General features: G+C 39.6%; 1 protein-coding gene across 2 annotated transcripts in view; it reads left to right on the top strand.

The window, feature by feature from the left end:
- CCDC134 (coiled-coil domain containing 134) overlaps positions 1 to 21,266 on the top strand; it is a 32,913-nt gene that overhangs the window by 397 nt on the left and 11,250 nt on the right. Inside the window, exons 2-3 of one of the 2 annotated variants that reach the window (XM_089523735.1) lie at positions 14,460 to 14,616; positions 18,646 to 18,758. In XM_089523735.1, the coding sequence (XP_089379861.1) occupies positions 18,656 to 18,758 (103 nt within the window). In that variant the 5' untranslated portion in view covers positions 14,460 to 14,616; positions 18,646 to 18,655. Of the gene's footprint in view, positions 1 to 14,459; positions 14,617 to 16,774; positions 16,961 to 18,645; positions 18,759 to 21,266 lie in introns of those variants that run through there. The other variant, XM_089523736.1, reaches the window with a different exon arrangement.

Raw genomic sequence — 21,266 nt, forward strand, 5'->3', positions numbered from 1 at the left:
TCTGGGAATGGTAGTTGGTTGCACAATAAACTACCATTCCCAGAATGCCCTAGCCTGGAACCCTGGCAGCTAATGTGCTGTCAAACCGGATTATGTCTCCAGTGTGGATGCAGCCCAAGAGACAGAAGGGGAGAATCGAAGTTGACCACCTGCCTTAATGAAACTTCCCCCCAAATGTTTCGGCAGCTGGGCATCTGTTCCCATTTTGCAGGGCTCCTACTCCAGATTGCTCATTTCTCCCCCTTGATATCCATTCATTATTCTGGAAGGATTGCTGCCCCATGGTTCTGCAAGGCTCAGTGTGTGGATGAATCTTTCTGCTGAGAGACAGCAAGTTAATTAGACTGCCCTGAACTTGTCTTCTAAACTGGGGGCTGTTTGGAAGGTGAGGACCCCAATATGTTGGTGTGGGCATGTGTTAAAATAGCTGTGCTGCCTGAGCTGATGGGAGGGCTTGCAAAGAAGTAAGGAAGGAAAGGGTTTTGCAATGAAAGAGTCCCCAGGCACAGTGATAAGATCAAACTAAAAACAGGATCTGTGAAGGGGAACTGCAGTCAAGAAATCAGAAGAAGGCTAGGATTGGGGTGGGCAGCCATGAAAGAACTAGACAAGATCCTAAAAGAGGAAAGATAGACATCTAAACACTGAAATTCAAAGATATAACCAGCATGCAAAGCGACCTTGTAGCACCTTTTAGACTAAGTGAAAGTTGTATGTTGGATTGGTAGGAGTAAATGTTGGAGATTGGAAGAAGTAGTGGACTGGGATGATGATGTTGGAAGGAATTGGAAGATGATAGAAAGATAGAGAACAAGGAAATAGAAGGATTTTAGGTGGGATTGAAAGATGGTTTTAGGTGAAATACAAGAAGGTATAAGGAGGTAGGTTGAGAAATGAGAGATAGGGGGAAGAAGGAAGATGTAAGGATATGAAATTGTTTGAATGGGAAAAAAGTGACTAACTGAAAGAAAGAAGTTGGCAGCATGAGCTTTCATAGACTTCAATCTACTTCCTCAGCATAGACTGAAGCCTATGAAAGCACATGCTGCCAACTACCTTCTCTCAGTCTCAAAGGTGCAATAAGATTTGTCTACATATCTAAGCACTAAAGTTAGACTCATCTAAGGCATTGTATTCCTCATTGCCATGATGCAAGAGCTGGACAGTGAAGAAAAGGGATATGAGGAAAATTCTTTTGAGATGTGGTGGTGAACAAGAGTGCTGAGGATACCTTAGACAGCTAAAAAGATGAGAAATGGGTCCTAGAACAGATGAAGCCTGAAATCTCCATAGAAGCCAAGATGACTAAAATGAAGCTGTCATACTTTGGCCACATCATGAGAAGGTGCCACTCATTGGAAAAGACAGCAATGCTAGGAAAGGTTGAAGGCAATAGAAGGAGAGGAAAATCACAAGCTGGATGCATTCTATTAAGGAGGTCATGAGTATGAATCTACAGGACCTGAGCAGAGCAATGGAGGATAGAAAGTCTTAGAGATGTCTCATCCACAGGTTCGCCATGAGTTGAGATTGACTTGAGGTGGTTAACAACAACAGATGATGATGAATGCTAAATAAAATGCAGTGAAACAGGCAGGTGGGGAGGGTGACTTTGTGACTTCTACACTTATTGGGGTAAATGTAATGTTGCTCCTTAAATTAGCTGTGACTAACAAGTATTGTTCCTTTTGGTGGTAGTGTCCAGGTAAGATTAACACTGGATGTTTCTCTGTGAGCCTTCTAGTCTCCTGTCAGTTTAAGCTGATGTCATGAATTTCATGGAGTTTTCTTAGGCAAAGAATGCTCAAGAGGTGGTTTGTCATTGCCTTCCTCCCATGACAGCTTACATATCTTTGCTGAAAACCAGATGCACATTTTGCCAGGTTTTCTGCAGGAAGTTTTTTCATGGATAGCATGCTGGATGCACCCTATCCTGCCTCCCAAGACTGAGAAGGGAGAAGAAAGGATTTTTTGAAAACCTAAAACAGACAGCTGACAAAGAGAGAATAACTAAGGAAAAATAGAGAAGTCAGTTTTGATGTCTGTTTAGAATGTTGGATAAATGTAATTTCTAACATACATTTGATGTACAATGAGGCACAAGTAAAGCAAACTACTACTATTGCCACCATCTTTTTACAGAAGCAGTGAGAGTAAGGGTTTTACTCATCATAGAGATTGTGAATTTTGGAACATGATTCTGTAGTTATGTAGTTGTGTGTGGGGGGGGGGCATGCACACACACACCTTCAAGTCGCTTGTTGACCTATGGCAACTCCATGGATTTCATTGTATTCTCTTAGGCAGAGGGGCCAGTTCTCCTGAAATATACCCCACAGCACCTGTCATGTCAGTCTTCCTTCCAAGTACAAACTAGGGCTGATCCTGCTTAGCTTCCAAGATCAAACTAGATCTGGTGCCTTGATAAAGGTTTTTTATTTTATTTTAATGTGAATCTGCAAGAGTCGTAAGCCCGCTGCAGTAACTGCTATCGTATATCCTACTGAGGCAAATTATTGCCTTGCTGAACTTATCAGCTACATTATTGTCTCAGGTAATGATGTGTTTCTTTAGAACAAAAACTGTTTGAATTTATTAATCTAAAACGTGATGCTTACCTTGGACCCTTGACAACAGATAGTTCAGAAAGAGGCATGTACTTTGAACCCTTGCATGTTTGTTTGCAAAGTACATCCCAGGATATTCAATGGTGCTTCCTCCCAGGTTGGTGTGTATATAGTTACAGTCTTAAAAACTGACATGTGCTTACAGCCACCGTGTAAAATAAAACTAGCTGGAGAGCTATTATTCAAGATAGTCTGTTCCCTTTAGTACAGCACTTGAGCATGAGCTTTCTACTTTCCTCACACCTATAAAAGTATTGGCTTGAGATACAAATAGAATACAGTTGGCTCTCCACATTCGCTAGGGTTAGGGGCACAGGACACCTGTGAAAATGAAGTTGACCATAGAATCATGTTGGAGGACCTACAAATGCCTAGAGAAATGTTTTCTCTAGTAATCTCCAAGTCTCCAGTGCAACTCTATGGTCAACTTCCAGCAGAGTTGCACTGGATGACTTAGAAATTCCTAGAGAAAACATAAATAAAGAGAGAACATAAATAAAATCCACAAAAGTCAAAGCCGCAAATCTGGAGGACTGACTGCAACAGTGATTCCCTGATCTGTAAGACAAGCCATAATGGCACTTGTAAATTTTATCCCACCTGTTGAATCAGCTGCACCTATTAGTGCCTTGTCACATTGTCCCTAGCAGTCTTTTCTGTCTCATGGTTTATTGATAGTGATCTGTGTGTAGCCACCAGGTATGTAATGTAAAAAATAGGAGTGTTGTAGGAACAGTCTGGTAAGAGAAGGATATGATGGATGAACAGTGATCATTCTGTATATCCTAGAGGCTACTATGACCTCTAGGTGAATGAGCCATCCTTAGTATGCTATATCTTTGAGTCAGTTTTGGACAACATGGCCTTTAATACTGACTACCCTACAAAAGTAGAATCCCTTTATTTTGAAAATTTGCCAAACACCAATTACTGATCTATTGAAATATTTTTTTTTTTTTTAAAAATTGCATTGGTATTTTATGAGCATGGCTAATTTTTTTGGAAGATGGTTTATTTGTTTTTTTTTTTTTTTGCTTCTGTTTACAGTATGTGTGCATGTGCCATGTTAATATGATGATTTTTTTTTTGCTGAGCCTTAGCCTATGGAATGGTGGTGAGAATGTTTTGCGAACATAAGATAGTTGGGCTGCATCCTACGTGAAGTTGTCTACTGAATTTTTCAACGAAGAAACAGCATCCATAGTGATTCCTGTAGTGCTTCAGTTTAGTTTGCAAATCAATCGGTACAGGAATGAACCTCAATCTGTTCCAGTAAATAAATCCACCAACATCTTTCCCAGGGTGTGAAACAGATAGTTCTTATGAAATATGTTGGTGCTGCTCTCGTAATAGGACATTAAATCTTGTTTTATAGATGAGATATGTTGATCTCCCAGTAGTACATCTCCAAAAATAAAAATAAAACTTACCAAGGGACCTGTTACTATGTTTACAGAGAACACTGAGAATGTGTGCCCCAAAGGGATACCACAGTGTTAATTTTTCCTCTGCTTCTGTTCCCTGCACATGTATTGAAAATAAGACTGTAAATATAAGGGCATTCTATGATGCTTTCTCAAATTCTTCATAAACCTTCTAACAGGTTTATGGCCCCCTTTTGTGGTTTTTGTTGCTTCCTAACTGGTAAAAAGAGAATGTGCAGATAACACTTGCATGGTTGAAGGGTTTTTTTGTTTTTGTTTGAGTGTTTTAGTGCTCTGGAATAACACAAAGAAATAGGATGTTTATCCTCTGAGCACTGCTAGAGGGTGACATGTTTAAGGATAGTTCAAACAGAAGCTTTGTTCTTCTAGCACGTTCTTTAAAGAGTTCTGTTGAATCCTTCAAATGCACAGGGTGCTTTGCAGTTCTGATATTATTTTCACACCAACTCTTTGGGATAATCTAGTCTGGGAGAAAATGGTATGCCCAGGACAATCTCAGTGAACGTTGTGATCAAGTGGGAACTTGAACCTCCACTTCCCTTGTTGAAACCTGATATACTGTTCACTATGCCTAAAGGTTAGTGAATTTCTTATTGGAAATGCTGAAACTCAGCAGCACCAAGGGTGCCTTTTGCTTTTCTATTCCTCAGGTTGTATATCATGCTACATACCAGTTGGCCATGCTGGTAGTGGCCATGTTGGTTGTCAAATTTTTGGAGACATTAAAAGCAATCTTTTTTGAACTGACTAAAGAGAAAGGTTCCTCTTCTAGTGTGACGCCCAGCTACCAAGGGCATTTTCAGACAGGGCTTATTCACAGCCTTATTCTTAGAATTTTACAGTGCATTCAGTCATTCTCATCTTCCATTTAAAGCTCTCCTGTGTTTTCCCATTGCTTCTTCCATCTATCAAGGGAGAAAAAAGGAATAGCTACATGGCACCATTCAGTTGCTGCATTAGGAGCTGTGTATTTTAAAGCATCTCCGAACTGGCCTCATGGTGCTTAATCTTAACCATAAAAATCTGTGAAGTTGAAAAATGATAAACAACTGATATCCTTTGAGTTGTCTGGAGGGAATGCAGATCTGACTAAAATACAGCTTTTTTTTTTTTTGTCACTGGACACTAGGAGGTTAGATAGCTTTAATGCAAACTTTACTTTGGTTCAGATCTCCCCACAGGTGTAAAAACTGGAATTTGGGAACTGGCTCACATGGAAGTATTGGGCAAATTGTAATATGGCCACATCAAGAGTGTTAGTGGAGAGCTATCTGCAGCATCTAGCATGTGGTGTAATATCTATCTGATTGTTCCATTGCATGCCTGACTCACAATTCAACTCATATTTGCTGCACCATTACAGCATCTTTGAAACTGGCTTGGAAAAGGATCTGATCAGTAGTGGTTTAGTGGCAAGTTAATTCCTGGTTAATTCCTGGTGTTTTTAATAGCTTACCTGCTTTCCAAAACATGGACCAAACAGGAAGGGTGCTTTCCCCATGTTTAGGGATGAGGTGCCCCCCTTCCTGTTCTGTCCACAAACCATCACTGTTAGTCCATGTGTATACCAGCAGGATCATGGAGACTGCATTAGCAGCTAACAAGAATGTGCAAGTTGAGCTGACAGAGAATTTTTGTCATAATGACAGAAGCTGCAGTGAAAATTGTGCTGGGGTTAACCCCTAGCAGAACAAGATGGGATTCAGTTCTGAGTATGTATGATTGGAGTAATGCTGCACCGTAAGAAAATCACTATTTGCATTAGAAATCCCATAGACGTGTGTTTACCTGTCTTCAAATTGCCTGTCTACTTATGGTGACCCTGTGAATTTCATAGGGTTGTCGTAGGCAAGGGATGTGGTTTGCTATTGTTTTTTAAACAAAGCAAATACACTAATTGTTTCTGGCATATTTGGAAACTGCAGCATGAACATGCATGCAGTCTCTGTATAGGTTTGTTTGTGCTCCACTCATGCCCCCTCCAAAATGGACTCATTGGGACTGACAGTAGAATCAAATAAAACAAATACTGTGGGCCCTTGGTATCCACTGGGGTTTGGTTCCAGGACCCCCCGTGGATACTCAAGTCCCATTAAATATAATGGCACAGTAAGATGGTATCCTTTGCATAAAATGGCAAAAATCAAGGTTTGCTTTTGAGAATTTCTATATTTTAAAAATATTTTCAAACGGTGGATGCTTGAATCCATGGCTATAAATCTGTGGTTATGGAGGGCTAACTGTACAGTGAAAGCCCCACCGTGGCACATCTTTTCCATGATGGTGGGATTGCCTGCTCCTGTGAAACAAGAAGCTATGCTGATAGTAGCATGATTGCTGGTGGGGTCTCCCATGTCAGACAGGTTTTTTCTGTGGAGCCAGACTAAATATCCCAAACAACTTTTGGGCAGCAGCAAATGTGTGTGTGTGTATGTGTGTGAGGGGTGGTACTGGTGGAGGAACTCTCAGAGACAATGACAATTGCATGTTAGCTAAATCTTATTAATACTGCACAGAAGCAAATACCAGTAAACCACTCCTGAATGTCTGAAGCTGCTCAACTCATATAATAGGAACAGAGAATGATAAGACACATGAATCAGGCGAGCTAGACACAGTAAAATAAGAAATGGAACATGTAAACATTGCAGTACTTAGTGTGAGCATGTTAAAATGTTTAAGAATGGGTCATTTTCAGTCAGTGCTTAACACAGCAGGAAATGAAAATCTAAAAATAAATATCAATATAACTGTAATTTGAGTTTATGCTCCAACTACAGAGGCAGAAGAGGAAGAAACTGAAAGAATCTATAATGGATTCCAGGTGGAAATTGATCACATACCAAAAAAGGACAAGTTGGTAACCAGAGGTGATTGGAATGCAGACGCAGGAAACAGTGGAAAACCAAACATTGTAGGAGACTTTGGCCTAGGGTCAAGAAATGAAGCAGGAGAGCAAAGATTGAATTTTGTAAGGTCAACACTTTGTTTGTTGTAAATTCATTATTCAACAACCAGAGAGATGACTATATGCATGGAAACTACCTGATGGCCAATGGACTATATAATTGGAAGCAGAAGATGGAGAAGCCCTTTATCTTTACAAAAGCAAAATTAGGAACAGATTGTGGCACAAACCATGAACTGCTAATATCAAAAATTAGAGTAAATCTAAAGAAGCATGCTAAATAAATAATTGTGTAAAAATAAACCTGAAGAACATCTTGGTAGAATTTAAAGATCACATAAAGAATAGTTCTGTTCTATTAAGCCTAATATACTGAGAACCATAAGAACTCTGGACCAAAACCAGGGATGTTGTCAGGGAACAATTCAAAAAGACACTGTATACAGACAAAAAGACATAAAAGCCTATTAGATGACAGAAATAGGGCCAGAATCCTGAATGTCACTGTTCAGCAACTTGTGCGTAGGGACAAAAACAAAACTATTATAATAATCAATGCAAAAAAATAGAGGAAGAGAACCAAAAAGGGTAGAACAAGAGATCTTGCATATATGAGATGTGAGAAATGTGAGAAATTAAGGGCAATATACTGAAGAACTATGTGACAGAGTTGAAAGGATGACAGATTAATTCAAGGAAGAACCTTTTGTAAATGAACCTACAGTTTTAATAGAAGCCCTCTTAAAGCACTTGGAAGAAATAAATCACAATGATACCATATCAATATAACTTTTTCAAACTATTGTGGTAGAAGCTGTTCAAATTCTAAAAAGAATCTACCAGCAAATATGGAAAACTAAACAATGGCTCACAGATTGGAAACACTCAATATACATTCCAGTCCCACAAGAAAGGGTACACCACGGATTGCAGTAACCACTGGACTGTTGCATTAATCTCTCATGACACCAAAGTGATGCTCAAAATTTTGCAACAAAGACTTTTGCCTTATTTGTTGTTGTTGTTAAGTGCCCTCAAGTTGGTCTCTACTCATGACGACCCTGTGGATGAGACACTTCCAAGACTCCCTATATTTCACTGTTCTGCTCAGTCTCTGCAAACCCATGCCTGTGACTCCTCTAATTGAGTCCATCCATCTTGCTTGAAGTCTTCCCATCCTTCTTCCACGCTCTACCTTTACTAGCATTATTGTTTTTTCTAGTGATCCATGTCTTCTCATTATATGGCCAAAGTACAACAGCCTCAATTTGATCATCTCGGCTTCCAAGGAGAGTTCTGGTTTCATCTGTCCAAAACACCTGGAAGGCCAGAGTTTGGGAATCACTGGGTTAGAGAATTCTCCCTGTCACTGCTCTCTGAAATTACATTTTTGTTTTCAACTGTTCAGCTGGGCATGATTCAAAACATGGGGCTGCAGCTGTCCATCCTTCTTCCTCCCTTCCCCGTATTCTTTGGAAGAAAGATGGCATTGGAGGCTGGTGCTTCATTTTGCAGCACAATATGTTTCCAATGTTTTCTATTTTAATTTTTTTAAAATTCAGAAGGGGCAGGGTGTCTGGCTGTTGCCAAGGGAAGTGTCTGTCAACACAGTGATGCCCATGGGTACTATACTCCAGGTGTCAAGTTGAAAGAGTGGTGAGTGTTTTCTTTTTGACCACTGTTCGATTCTGTATGGAACGTGTTTAGGAGGCCTTAGAAAAACTGGTGAACCAGTATGTCTGGCTGTGAGCAGTAATTCTACTAAGAGCAGCATGCTACTCTGATTTCCATTAGCCTCATTCACAGCTTTAACCTCTCTCTGTTTAGTTATTTGCTGTCCTCTTAAGTGAGGCAGGAGCAGAATATGGTTTTCTGTGAAATATTGTGATGCCACATTTCAACTATGGAACAAATAAGGCATCATGGCTGTGAGGGTAATAATAAAATGATGCTTTATCTTCCTTGCGGTGGAAGCCTTGGCAGGTGACTTTGATTATATGGATTATACGGATAGATATCTGATCAACTTCAGCAGTGTCACTGATAACATTATTTAAAAAATTGTGTGAACTCTGGCTCTGCAGCAGTATCCCGAAATAGCTATGACTATTGAAGGAAGTTGAAAAGTAAAGATTGTGAAAAAGCAGATTAAAAAACAAAACAAAAACAGCAATCCAACTCCCTGACATAATACAATTGTTTCTAAACTCTAAATGTTTTTCAAACATTTCAAAGGACTTTAATAACACAACTCTATTCGTTTTTATTTGGAAATTAGTCCCAATGTATTATGGCTACAAGGATGGGATTGCAGCCTGACGTTATCTGTTGTGTAAGGCATAGGTGGAAATCAAGCAGCTATTAAGATGTTACTGAACTGCAACTCCCTCAGTCATAGCTAACACAACCAGTGGTGAGGGATGCTGGGGATTATGCTTCAGTGACATTTGGAAGGCTGCGTGAATCTCATCTATGGCCTAAGTAATTTTGGCAGTGGTCCATGGGTGCATCTGTACTGCAGATACAATGCACTTCAACTTCACATTAAGTGCTGTAGCTTCATCCAATGGAATTCTGGGATTCTGTAAAATAGAGCCATTAAAGTTAAAGTGGTGTCAAACTATATTATTTCTACAGTGTAGATGCAGCTCATATCATTTATTTCTTTGTTGCATTTATATGCTGCCTTTCTCCTCGTGTGGGACCCAGTGTGGCTCACAAACAATAAAACAAAATTAGCTAAAAACCCAGTAATACAATTATTTAAAATATCACCATTTTAAAAATTATACATTATTATTATTATTAACCTTTATTTATAAAGCGCTGTAAATTTACACAGCACTGTACATACAATCTTTTAGTTAGACGATTCCCTGCCGTCAGGCTTACAATCTAAGAAGACACGACACAAAAGGAGAAGGGAGTGATGGTGGGGAATGTTATTATTATCATTATATTATCATTAAAAACATAGTCAAGTTAAAAGTAGAGTCACCCTCCACCCTAATAAAGCTTTTGTTGTGTGCCTTCAAGTCATTTCGAAGGCGATAAGGCAAATCTATCATGGCATTTTCTTGGCATGTTTCTTCAGAGGGCATGCCATTGCCATCCTCTGGAGCTGAGAGAATGTGACTTGCCCAATGTCATCCAGTGGGTTTCCCTGAAGACAACTAATCACTAAAAAACAACTTGAATATGAAGGTTTATGCCTGTCAATAAGAGGAGAGCAGGGAGGGGACCAGCCTAGCCTCTTGTCTAAGGGAATTCCAGAAGGTGGGAGCAGCCACTGAGAAGGCTCTCTTCAGTGTCCCCACTAAACAGACCTGTGATGGTGGTGGGACCGAGAGAAAACCTTCCCCTGTGAATCATAAGACTCTGGGGTGAAACAGATGGGCCAAATAAAGTATTTTTAAACTGATTTGAAGGTGGAACGTTTAGATGATGCACAACTTCAAAGTGTGTAGAAACTGGATTGAAGCTACGCTCTGGGGCTAAAAACTGGAGCAAAGAAAACCTGGGATATTCCAATTTAGCCCAGAAAAAGTGTACCTTTGATCCTGCATATAAATGCCCCGATGCTGGAGCAGTTCTAAAGGAGCAATCCATCCTAACCCTAACCATAAAGCTCTATATAAGTGCACTGATGCAGGTGCACATTTAAAAAGGATGGAGCTGGTGTACTCAAGTGGTTGGTGTGGCAAAGCAAAAAAGTGAAACTGTGATACCACCAGTGGATAAAGTACAAAATACACAGATCAGGCAGTCCAAGAGGGACCATGGGGTGAAGGGGGCATGTAGGGTGGGAGTCTTTGCTAGTGTTAATGATTGTGCTTTGCTAGTGTTTTTACTGGGCAGATCGATACTTTGATGCCCTGTCAAACTGGAGGATCACAGGTGTTTGGCCAATCAAAGGGGTGGCCATCTAGTGGGATGGCATCCAGGCAGCAAGTAGTCACCGGCAGTGTGTTTGTGTGATGCTGCGCATGCTTGGTAGGAAGGCGACAAAAAAAAATTACCCAGTGGTGTGGGCCATGCACATTCAGGGCACCTTGGCGTCACTGCGGACAGCGGGATTTCGATCAACTTCTGGAAAAAGCAGGTTCCAGCTGCTTTTTCCTGCCCATCTGTTCTGCCTTTCTGGCAGACTGATATACTGAGATACAGTCTTTCAAGTACAGTCTGGACCTAAGCTGTATTTATTGGTTCCTGTCATCTCACTGTTCTTCCAGTACTGTTGAACCAATATTTTTCTTGATATCAGTGCACTGGATAGAATTAATTCCTATGTCTTAAGACTGATGTTCTTAAAATAATAGTTTAGGATTGACATAACCCAGGTAACTTGAAAGGAGATGAGCAATATTCATGTTACGGGGGAAAACTAGTTTGGTAATTCCTCATTGGCTTTTGTTTTGTCAATGAAGCAACACTTTAAGACTTTTTGTTGCAGAGAACTCATATCCAATCAACTTGAAAGTTGGCTATCATGACACAGCTGATCTTACTTGTAGGCCATAGTTTACCTTAGCCTTCCTCTGCCTAATGGCTTCCAGATGTGTTGGGCTACAAAGCCATCATGCTCATGAACCCAGCATGGCCCTGCTGCCTGGGGATGACGATAGTTGAGTCCACCACAGATCATCTACCTCTTACTCACTCTTGGCCTAGGTTGGATAAGGCAGGAATATTTGAATAACATTGCATTACTTCAGCCTCTTTGCAGTGAAATAAAATGAAAATGTACTCTTCTGTGTAAATGAATATATGAGGTAAACCTTACCCACTGGATGATCCTCTCAAGCTTTGATGCTGCCTGCCTTTCAGCTTCATGGATTTTTCAGCCTAGATGTAGTTTTCAGCCACTCCTCCTTGCTTTGTTTTTGCTCATATAATAGAAAGTCTTTCAAATGCCCATTATTTCCTCATTGTGATTTTTTTTTAACAACGCACAGCAATGTATTCAGTACTTAATATTCACTTTGCAGTGTTGACTTGAAGATCCCAGTGGACCAACTGATCTCTCTCACTAGCCAGCTCCATCTGTTTCAGAATTTGTTTTGGAATCTCAGCGATAGACTGAATGTTCTTCTACTGTGCCATGTAGGAATTGGGGAAAATATTCTTAAGGGCCAATGTAATGTGTTACAAACAGCATATTAATTTTAATGCATAAGATAATACAGTAGATCCTTGTTATATGCTGGGGTTTGGTTCAAGGACCCCCTGTGGATAACAAAATCCATGGATGCTCAAGTCCCATTAAATATAATGACATAGCAAAATGGTGTCCCTTATAAAAAATGGAAAATCAAGGTTTGATATTTGAAATTTATACTTTTTTGGAACATTTTCAAACTGTGGATGCATGAATCCGTATATAAAAAAAATACAGTCAGCCCTCTGTATCTAGGGATTCCTTATCCTCACATTCAATCATCCACGGCTTGAATATATATACAGTGCACCCGCGCCATACGCGGCCTTGAGCATACGCACTCAAGCCGTGGGGCGCGCGCGGGGCGGAAGGAGCGGCGCGTCCCATTCAATGGAATGGGCGCGTGCGCCCGTTGCGCCCTGCGCGTGCCCGCGCCGCCGCACCCAAGCCCCATTGTTTCCAATGGGGCTCGAGCATAGGCAGAATTCGCCTTACGCGGAGGGATCCGGAACGGATCCCTCCGCGTAAGGCGAGGACGGACTGTGTGTGTATATGTATGTGTATATATATATATATATATATATATATATGAATTCCAAAAAGCAAACCATGATTTTGCCATTTTATAGAAGGGACACCATTTCACTATGCCATTGTATTTAATGGAATTTGAACATTCATGGATTTTGGTATTCACAGGGGTCCTTGAACCAAGGATACCAAGTCCATTGTCTAATCATTTTTTTATCATTTTTTATCATTTAATCATTTAAATAATTTATTAATGAAGTATTATTTAGTGACTGAATGGTCACAAGGAAAACCACCTCTGAGTATTCCTTGCCTAAGAAAACCCTATGAAACTAATAGTGTTGCTGTATGTGAACCTGCAACTTGAAGGCACATGTACAAACATACTACCACCTCTTTCTTTGCTTTGCCATGTTTTTTACAAACTAAAAAACAAGCAAGCAAACAAACAAACCCTATAGCCTTTATTTGTAAGGAAAAAAATTCCAGTCTTTTTTTAAAAAAATGTCTTTGTCTATATTTTCCCCAGTTTTGTGACTTTCTTTCTCAAGAGGATTGGTCAGAATTATAAATAGTGCAATTGTGGCTGAAATAGATTGGCTGTAAACACATTGGCCTAAATTCAATTGCTGGTCTCAGCAGCCAGGCCAGACATATTGAATAAGTGGCATTTAGATAAATGTTGACTTACCATTCAGTGGTTAACTGGGTGGATTTATGGTAGGTGGAATAAGCAGTTGAATTTAGGCCATTGCAGTACTAGCCATGTTGTGTTCACTTCCCTTCTTAATAATTGGTAGTACTAGATATACTTTTTCCACTGCACCTGCACACTGAAGGTGTTTCTGAACAAAGATGTATTGTTATTACCAAGTAACAATGTCAAAATGCACAGTGGAGCTATTCTGGTTTTGTTCCTCTTTATTGGAATTTTTTGTGGAAAGAAAAAGATGGGAAGTAGTGGAAAGAAAACAAAGTGTGTCTGTGTAAATGTAAGATGATGTCTGGAGCCCCTTTACAACCCCCCACCAATGATGCAGAGCAGTTGCACAACAAATAAAACTTTGTTTGGAAATACTTTCAGCTGATGCCATTGAGATATAACTGAGAACTTTTTCTGGAATTCAAACATTGTCAGCTGAACAATAAAGTTAAGGTTTTGTTTGCTCCAATATGAATAGCTTCCTAACCTCCAATGCCATGTTGTTCTCTATTCATTCAATTTGAAGAGATTCTTTTGGAGAGCTTTGCTTACCATTTCATTTTTCACCACTCTAAATAATTTGGTGTCATCTACAAATTTAGCCACACTGCTCATTCCTAATTCAGAAAATTTATGAGTCATTGGACCCAGTGCTTACCTTTTTCCATAGTGAAAACTGTCTATTTACTCACACTTTCCTGCTCTTTAACTAGTTAAGAATTGGTAAAATCCTATGGCTATTGATTTCTTTGATAGGAGAATTTGAATCCTGTGGTTAGCTTTTTGGAAGGCCAAATAAATAATGGCTATCGGCTTAGTTATATTTACATGCTTATTGATGTTCTCAAACTTCAAAAGATGGTTGAGGCTGGATTATATCAGTGTAGATTTGTGTGACTCAGAAGCAGAAACTTTTGTCTTGAAGAACTAGAATTGTGGATATGAGGCACCTGATGCCTTCCGGAAGATGAGCTGGAGCTGTATGTTTTACTACTCAGTAATTAAACTTGTAGATTTTCCATTTAGGATCATAAAGTACTGATGGGTAGATGGCATTCTTCCTCAACTACTTTAATTTTTGTTACAGATATAACTCAACTGAAAACAAACTTGTGATGCTGTAGAAGAGGATCTGTGGACAAAACTTCCGGATGATTTTTGACTGACAGTTTTGTCTGATGTGGTTTAGTGGACATCACATTAGCCGAACAACTTGTTCAAGAATTCTTTATTTGATTTACCAGGTAGAAGTGTTTATTTTGTCCATTAATTTAGATAACTGTCTGATCTGTAGGTAATATTGATTCATAAAAGATACATTGTTGACTTTTTAATATACCTTAAAAGTACAGTACTATAAATTTATAATACTTCAGCAAACAGTCTTTTTTGTCTAATGAAAAGGGTGGGGAACCTGTGGCCATCCAGTGTAGTTCTACTGTTAACCGACTGATGGGTGTTGATATCCAGCATATTCAAAAGTCAAACATAATGAGTGTTGATGTTCAGCAATATTTGGACAATGACAGGTTGCCCACCATGGTCTAATGGTACTGTGCACCTAATACAATTTCTCATTGGTAGTTGCATGAGTGAAATGAATCCTTAATATGCATGTGGATAAGCTTCAGGTTGAGGACTGCATGCAATTATTAGACGCCTCTAATGCCAGCTCTCAAAGATACTCAAGTCTCCCCCATGCCCCATCAAATGTGCTTCTGCAAGTCTAGCTGTTGGTGAACTATAGGTAGTAGGATTGTAATGGAAAAGAATGCTAGATTGACCTTACATGTCTGCCAATCCCCCACAACGGAAGTGGAAGACTTAGCAGGGATGTGTACTGGCCTAGGCCCTGATTGCTGCTAGCCCATGGCACACTGGCAAATATTTTGCTGCCCCATGCCTTTTTACTTTGAATGATTTTAGATTGAAAATCTGATTTCAGGCAGGAAAAAATCTGTTCTATGGGTACATCTATCTCCTGATACATAAGCTGTATATGTTGCAGTCTGTTTAGCTGATAGTAAACCCCACTGAACTCAGAGGGACTTACTTTTGAGTAGAGAGGCATAGGATTGTAGTCTAAAATCCCAAAGCATATTTAATTCAAAATACATGGACTAATTAGCATTCTTGGATTATTGCAGCTGTTTGCAATTTCCTGCTTTTCAGTATAAGAGGTAAATATTTTCTGGATTGGCCACATTCTCCCTGAATTTATTTGCATGAATAAATAACCCTGTTCTCTTTATAACTGCTAAAACCTACCATTCTGTGTAATTTGAAATCCTTCATGGTGCTAAAGCAACAGCGAGGTAGTCTTTTGCTGCTTTTCTCATACATTGGGTACCATACCCAGGAACTCCATCACCTTTCTGTTCTTGGGCAGGGATGACCAATTTCGTCAGCTTGGAAGAGCAGACAGTCCTGGTGTCCTAGATTCCTGGAGTTGCTTTCCTTTGAGAAACCAGGAAAAGGAGCAGAAGACAATCAAGACTGAGGGGGTGGACTGAGTCACCAGGTGGAGATTATGCAAAGCAGAGCTAAGCTTTCTGTCTCATTTCTGTAATACTCAGGGTGTAAAGAGAGCTGCTCTGTTACAAGGTTTTATATTTTTGGAAGATGAAGAAAATAACTCTGCAGGCCTAGTACTGTTTAGCCGCCCCTTTTACAGCCAGATCAGGGCCATAGCGTGTGGCTGCGGCAACCACATGCTACGGCCCTGATCTAGCCTTTCCAGGTTGCCGTATGGACGTAGTGCCAGATGAGCGCCATAACACTACGTGCTGTGTGGTGCAGCATGTGGTGTTATGCTGCCCTGGGGCGGAGCCGGGGCATGCATTGTGTAGATGCTATGCCCCGACTCCACCCCCAACCCGGCCCAAACTGCAGTCTTCACAGCTCCGCAGTAATTCATCCTGGTTTTTAAAAGCTCGTGTACTGTTGACAGTGTAGAAAAATATTAATATCTTACGTTCCAGGACAAACAGGGAAACAGTTGCCCACAGTAATCATTACAACAGCAAATTCAGGTGATAAGAGCTACTAGGATTTAAGACAGAATTTGGCTACTGGGAAGCAAGAGGCTGGTACTGACATGCTTGCAGAAACCTTAACATTTGGAGTAGTCTCAAAAGTATAAAACAATAATACCTCTAAGGGTGCAGTAAACCCATCAAATAGCCCAGTAAAGACAAAGTGTATTTAGGAGTCACAGCATATCTTGAAGATCCATAATTTCATTGATGCAATGCATGCAAACCAATGCAACTCAGAACTATTTCATATCACTGTTATGTTCCTAGCTACTGTGGCCAGTTCATAACCTAGTGGCCAGCTGTCTGGTGACAAACCTGCTTGTACTCAGCTAGGTTGGTTCTTGGATGGCAAACATATAGTTTACCACAAAAGCCATACTTCAAATGTTACCAGTTTTCTAAGACCTGCTCCTGCAGCATAAATTTGAAAGCCTTGGGTCACTTCTACACCATGATGAAACAATAGATTAAGAACCGGTGAAGATTATGTAGAGTTCCTGTTATAAAATAAAAATGGGGAGGAAAGAGGAGTGGGATGCTTTGGTTGAAGGTAAGCAACTCTGAAGCCTAAATAGAAGGATTTTATTTAAATGGGAAGATATACTGAACCTCTTTTTTGCAAGTTCCATTAAACTTTCTCATAATGCGGAATGCTCTCTACCTGTCTATGTGTTTATTTACAGCTCTCCACCCCTGGAGTGGCATTCTTGTGAAGCCACTATTGGCAATGATTGGCACACATCATGTTTATGTATAAGGAAAATTCCATTTCCATTGAATTTTCAGATTAAGCTGATATATTCTATTCTGAATCTAAGTTCTGTCCCCTTGGAAGTCTTATTCATTCCACCTTTCAGTCATCAGAGGCTTCACCTGTCTCTTTGCAATGTTGGGATTATCTTGGCTGCTCCAAGAGCTAAGATATAGTCTTTTAGAAATACAAGAAAAGAGAAAAAGACAATTGCGGATTTTCAGAGTGCTAAAGTCTGTGCTCACTATCAAAATTTTTGTTTAGCTGCTATGATTGGCAGCAGATGACAGTCAAAAGAGTTGACAAAGACTTTGTTTGAGAGAGATTTAATAACAAGATACCTGCAGTAAGTCACAAGAACTCCATCTATGAACCCCTTTGCCCAGCTTTCTTTTCCAGTTAGTGCAGACTTGCATGTAATGACTCTCTCACACACAGACACCTATCAGAAGCAGTTTGCTTCTGAATGTAGTCCCATCTGATGGGTAGTGTTGCACTCATGTCCTGCTTGTGGATTTTCCACAGACAGGTCATTGATAATTGTGGGTTGCATGTGAGCAAAATGCCATACTGGAGAAGTTTATGATGTAATGAAGCATGACTCTTGCAATTTTATCCTAGCCTTAATGGATCATCTTTTCATTAAAGTAGCTATTATGGTGGCATTAATTTAAGTGAGAATGCCATCTATGAAATTATGTCACTTTATTGCAATCCACAATAAGGATAAAGATGATTAAAATTTAGCTTGAAATTATTACTGATTTCACACCAAGAAGAATACATTTTTGTCAATGTTTTCAAAACTTTAGGTATGGAAGAGTACCCATACAAGCATTCATTTTTATTTGATTTGCATTGCTGTGTTTAGTGAAGAGTACAGTCAGTCCTCCCTATCCACAAGTTCTACATCCACAGATTCAACCATCCATGGCTTGAAAATATTCCAAAAACAAAAATTCCAGAAAGTAAAACTTGATTTTGTCATTTTATATAAGGGACACCATTTTACTACACCACTATATTTAATGGGACTTGAGCATCCACAGATTTTGGTATCTGTGTGAGATCCTAGAACCAAATCCCAGTGGATACCAAAGGCCCACTGTACACATTTCCCATTTACTATGCAGAAGATAAATAATAAGGATATGTAAGCTTTGTCCCAAACCATTGCCAGAGTTTGGAAAGTTGTGGGGCTACAACTTGACAAATCCCCTATCTTAGCACGGGCTAAATTCATTGGAGGATGCTGGGAGATAACCCACCCACCAGCTTTTCCTTGCTAGATTGGATTACATTTGTTAGTACTTTTTAGAAATGAGCATATCGACATTGCCTTCTGGAGAATTTGGGAGAAGAACTCTTCATGAAGCAGACCTCTGCACTGGTGGAATTACCTGTAACAACTGGGTATGTGGAATGATTTTTGTGTTTTAATCTGAAAATAGTGTCCCCTCCCCACTTTTTGTCCTGCCATCTAGGATTTTAAAGATGGATTATTTTCGGACCTGCACCTTGCTCTTTACACTGATATTATCAAGAAGTGTCACATCTGACATGGAGAAGACAAATCCAGATTCAGGCTTTGAAATTTGTATCCTTCTCATTGCCTAGATTTTGGCTTTGAACGTTGAGGGGGTATGCAATTTGAGTGTGAGGGTGGGTCAGGGAAGAATTGACTTTGTAAAAATGTGTGGAAAAATGCTTTTATACTACCTTTCATTATGTGGTACCAGAGCAGTATACAAAATGTACTAAAAACTCTAATATAATAAAAACAACAGTGTCAGCTTGCAACAGTAAAAGTCAGGTATGCATAAAATATTCAGCTTGTGCCAATGAATAGAAAATAAAATTGCTGAAAATCTCTGAACAAATAGGTTTTCCTCAGAGTAGTGCTTCAGTTGTTGCAGTTTGTCAAGTTCAATTATATTGTGAGTGGGGAGGGATATAGGGTTAGCTTATATTAATGCTGTGATCCATAATGATATATGTGCTTTCAATGCCTCTTTCCCCTTTCCTTTCCTTTCCTTTCCTTTCCTTTTTCATTAAAAGATTCTAAGTTAATGAAAATGATGCTGTTCCTCTACCCTAGTACATCAATTATTATTATTTTTTTGTATCCCTGAAATGAAGGCTGGGGTACTTTGGATGGGCTGGAAGACAATGTTTACTCCCAGGACATACTGCAGGGCACACCAAGCTCAGAAATGACCTTACCCCCCAAAGGCCAGGAGTCCCCTTCTGGTTTGTTTCTTAAAAATTTTGTTTGGTGAGGGATGGAGGCTCTCCCTCCTATCGTAATATAAATTTGTTCTCTTTGAGGTTTGCAGGAATGGGAAAATAATACTTCTTTAAGCAAAGGCAGCATTGTGGGAAACTCTGAAGGGCCCATGAGCAACAAAAGCAGCCTTTGGGGGTCATGTGCACCTTTGGGCTGCATTTTGCCCACTTATATCTTAAGGCTATTCTACATGTAAGTATATTGTATGAATTGCTCTGGATTTTCACACATTCACACAAATGCTTAATTATTTTCACTTTCCTATACAAATTCACATCTGTTTTCATTTCCTCTGCCAAAAGTGTGCAGCTATGCAAATCCATGCAAAGTCACATGTTTGATCATTTGTATCCTCACGGATATGCTGATAAAAACCACAAATCCTTTTTCAGCTGAATTTATGGAGTCCCCCTCCCCCACAAAAAGCCCAAATTTTTCCAAATGGCATGTGACCAGTGTTTTTGCAGTGTTTTTAACTGGAATGAGGAGTATTTTAGTCATGTGGACACCCCCCTTTTAATGCTTGTGACAGCACTAATGGTATAAACCATGGATCTTGTCTTTACAACTTTAGATTTATATACCGTATTTTCTGCTTAATGCCCTGGATAGCTGCCGCTTTGTTATTGAATCACAATACAGTAATGCTCATCCAACACTGCTTATTTTTAGAAGCATCAGGGTCTAAAAACACTTCCTTGTACATTAAAAAACAAAACAAAATCTTGCTGGCTATGTGCTGTCTTCTTTGCAGAGCTGTTGTTCTAAGTTAATCATTCTTGTTGCAGCAGACTAACATGGCTACTGCTATGGAAATTATTCCTTTACAAATGTCAGTGCCATTTCTCTTCTCATTCCCCATCATATATATCAAGATAAAATATTGGGACTAGCCTCCAAATACTGTAGCACTTTTAAAAAATCTAGAAAGTGCTTAGTATGCTTTGTTTGATCTATTCTGATTTTATTAGAGTATTTCTAATCCTGTCAGTTGGGCAAAAAACCTTTCTGAGAGGGTGGTGTATATTAAATAATATCAATAATGCATGAAAATACCTGAATAAATGAACAGAAGCAGCAAAGAACTAGAATTAACAAGGTTAAAACTGAGCTCTAGAAGGCTGGCTTGACTAAAACATCTGCCTAATCTTAATAAGGAAATAAGGATCTGTACATTGGGATATGTTACTATCACAGGACCACGCCTGTTTGACTTCACTTTTCTCTGTGGTTGCCAGTCCAGAAGAAGAGCAAGTCCTTAATAACTAAACAAACTTATGTGAGAGGAAGCTCTCCTTTGGGTAATTTGGTCTGAAGGCTTCATAGCAAAGATCAAGGTGTCATACAGAGCCGGCCAAGGCCTCGTGTGGACCTTAGGGGCTTCCTAGATGCATCTTGGCCAAAAAATGGCCTCAAAGGTCCAGGTGTTCCCCAAGAAGCCTTTGGGGGGCATGGTTGTTTAAAGGTTATATTTCTCACCCTATAGACCTGTTCAAGATCTGGAGTAGCTTTTAATCAAAACCAGCAATGGCTACCAATGACCAAAGTGGGTATGTGCTGTTTGCTGAGATTTGTGGATGCAGGTGTGTGTGAGAGATTGACATAGCTTCCTGATCAGTGGTAGCTGCACACTCCAGCTTTCTAGATTCAAGCCAGCACCTTGAACTTGGCATGGAAACAGCCTAGAAGTCAATATGTTAAGATTGGAGGCTTATTTTTCATATTCCTTAGATTTAATATATGTATCCTCATCCTTTTTTTTTTTTTTTTTTTTTGTATTTTTGTTCTTATTCACCAATAGAGTAATTCTAGTTTAGA

This window comes from Sceloporus occidentalis, unplaced genomic scaffold (assembly GCF_023333645.1).
Source record: "Sceloporus occidentalis isolate IW3139 unplaced genomic scaffold, rSceOcc1.0.p SCAF_5, whole genome shotgun sequence".
NCBI lineage: Eukaryota > Metazoa > Chordata > Lepidosauria > Squamata > Phrynosomatidae > Sceloporus > Sceloporus occidentalis.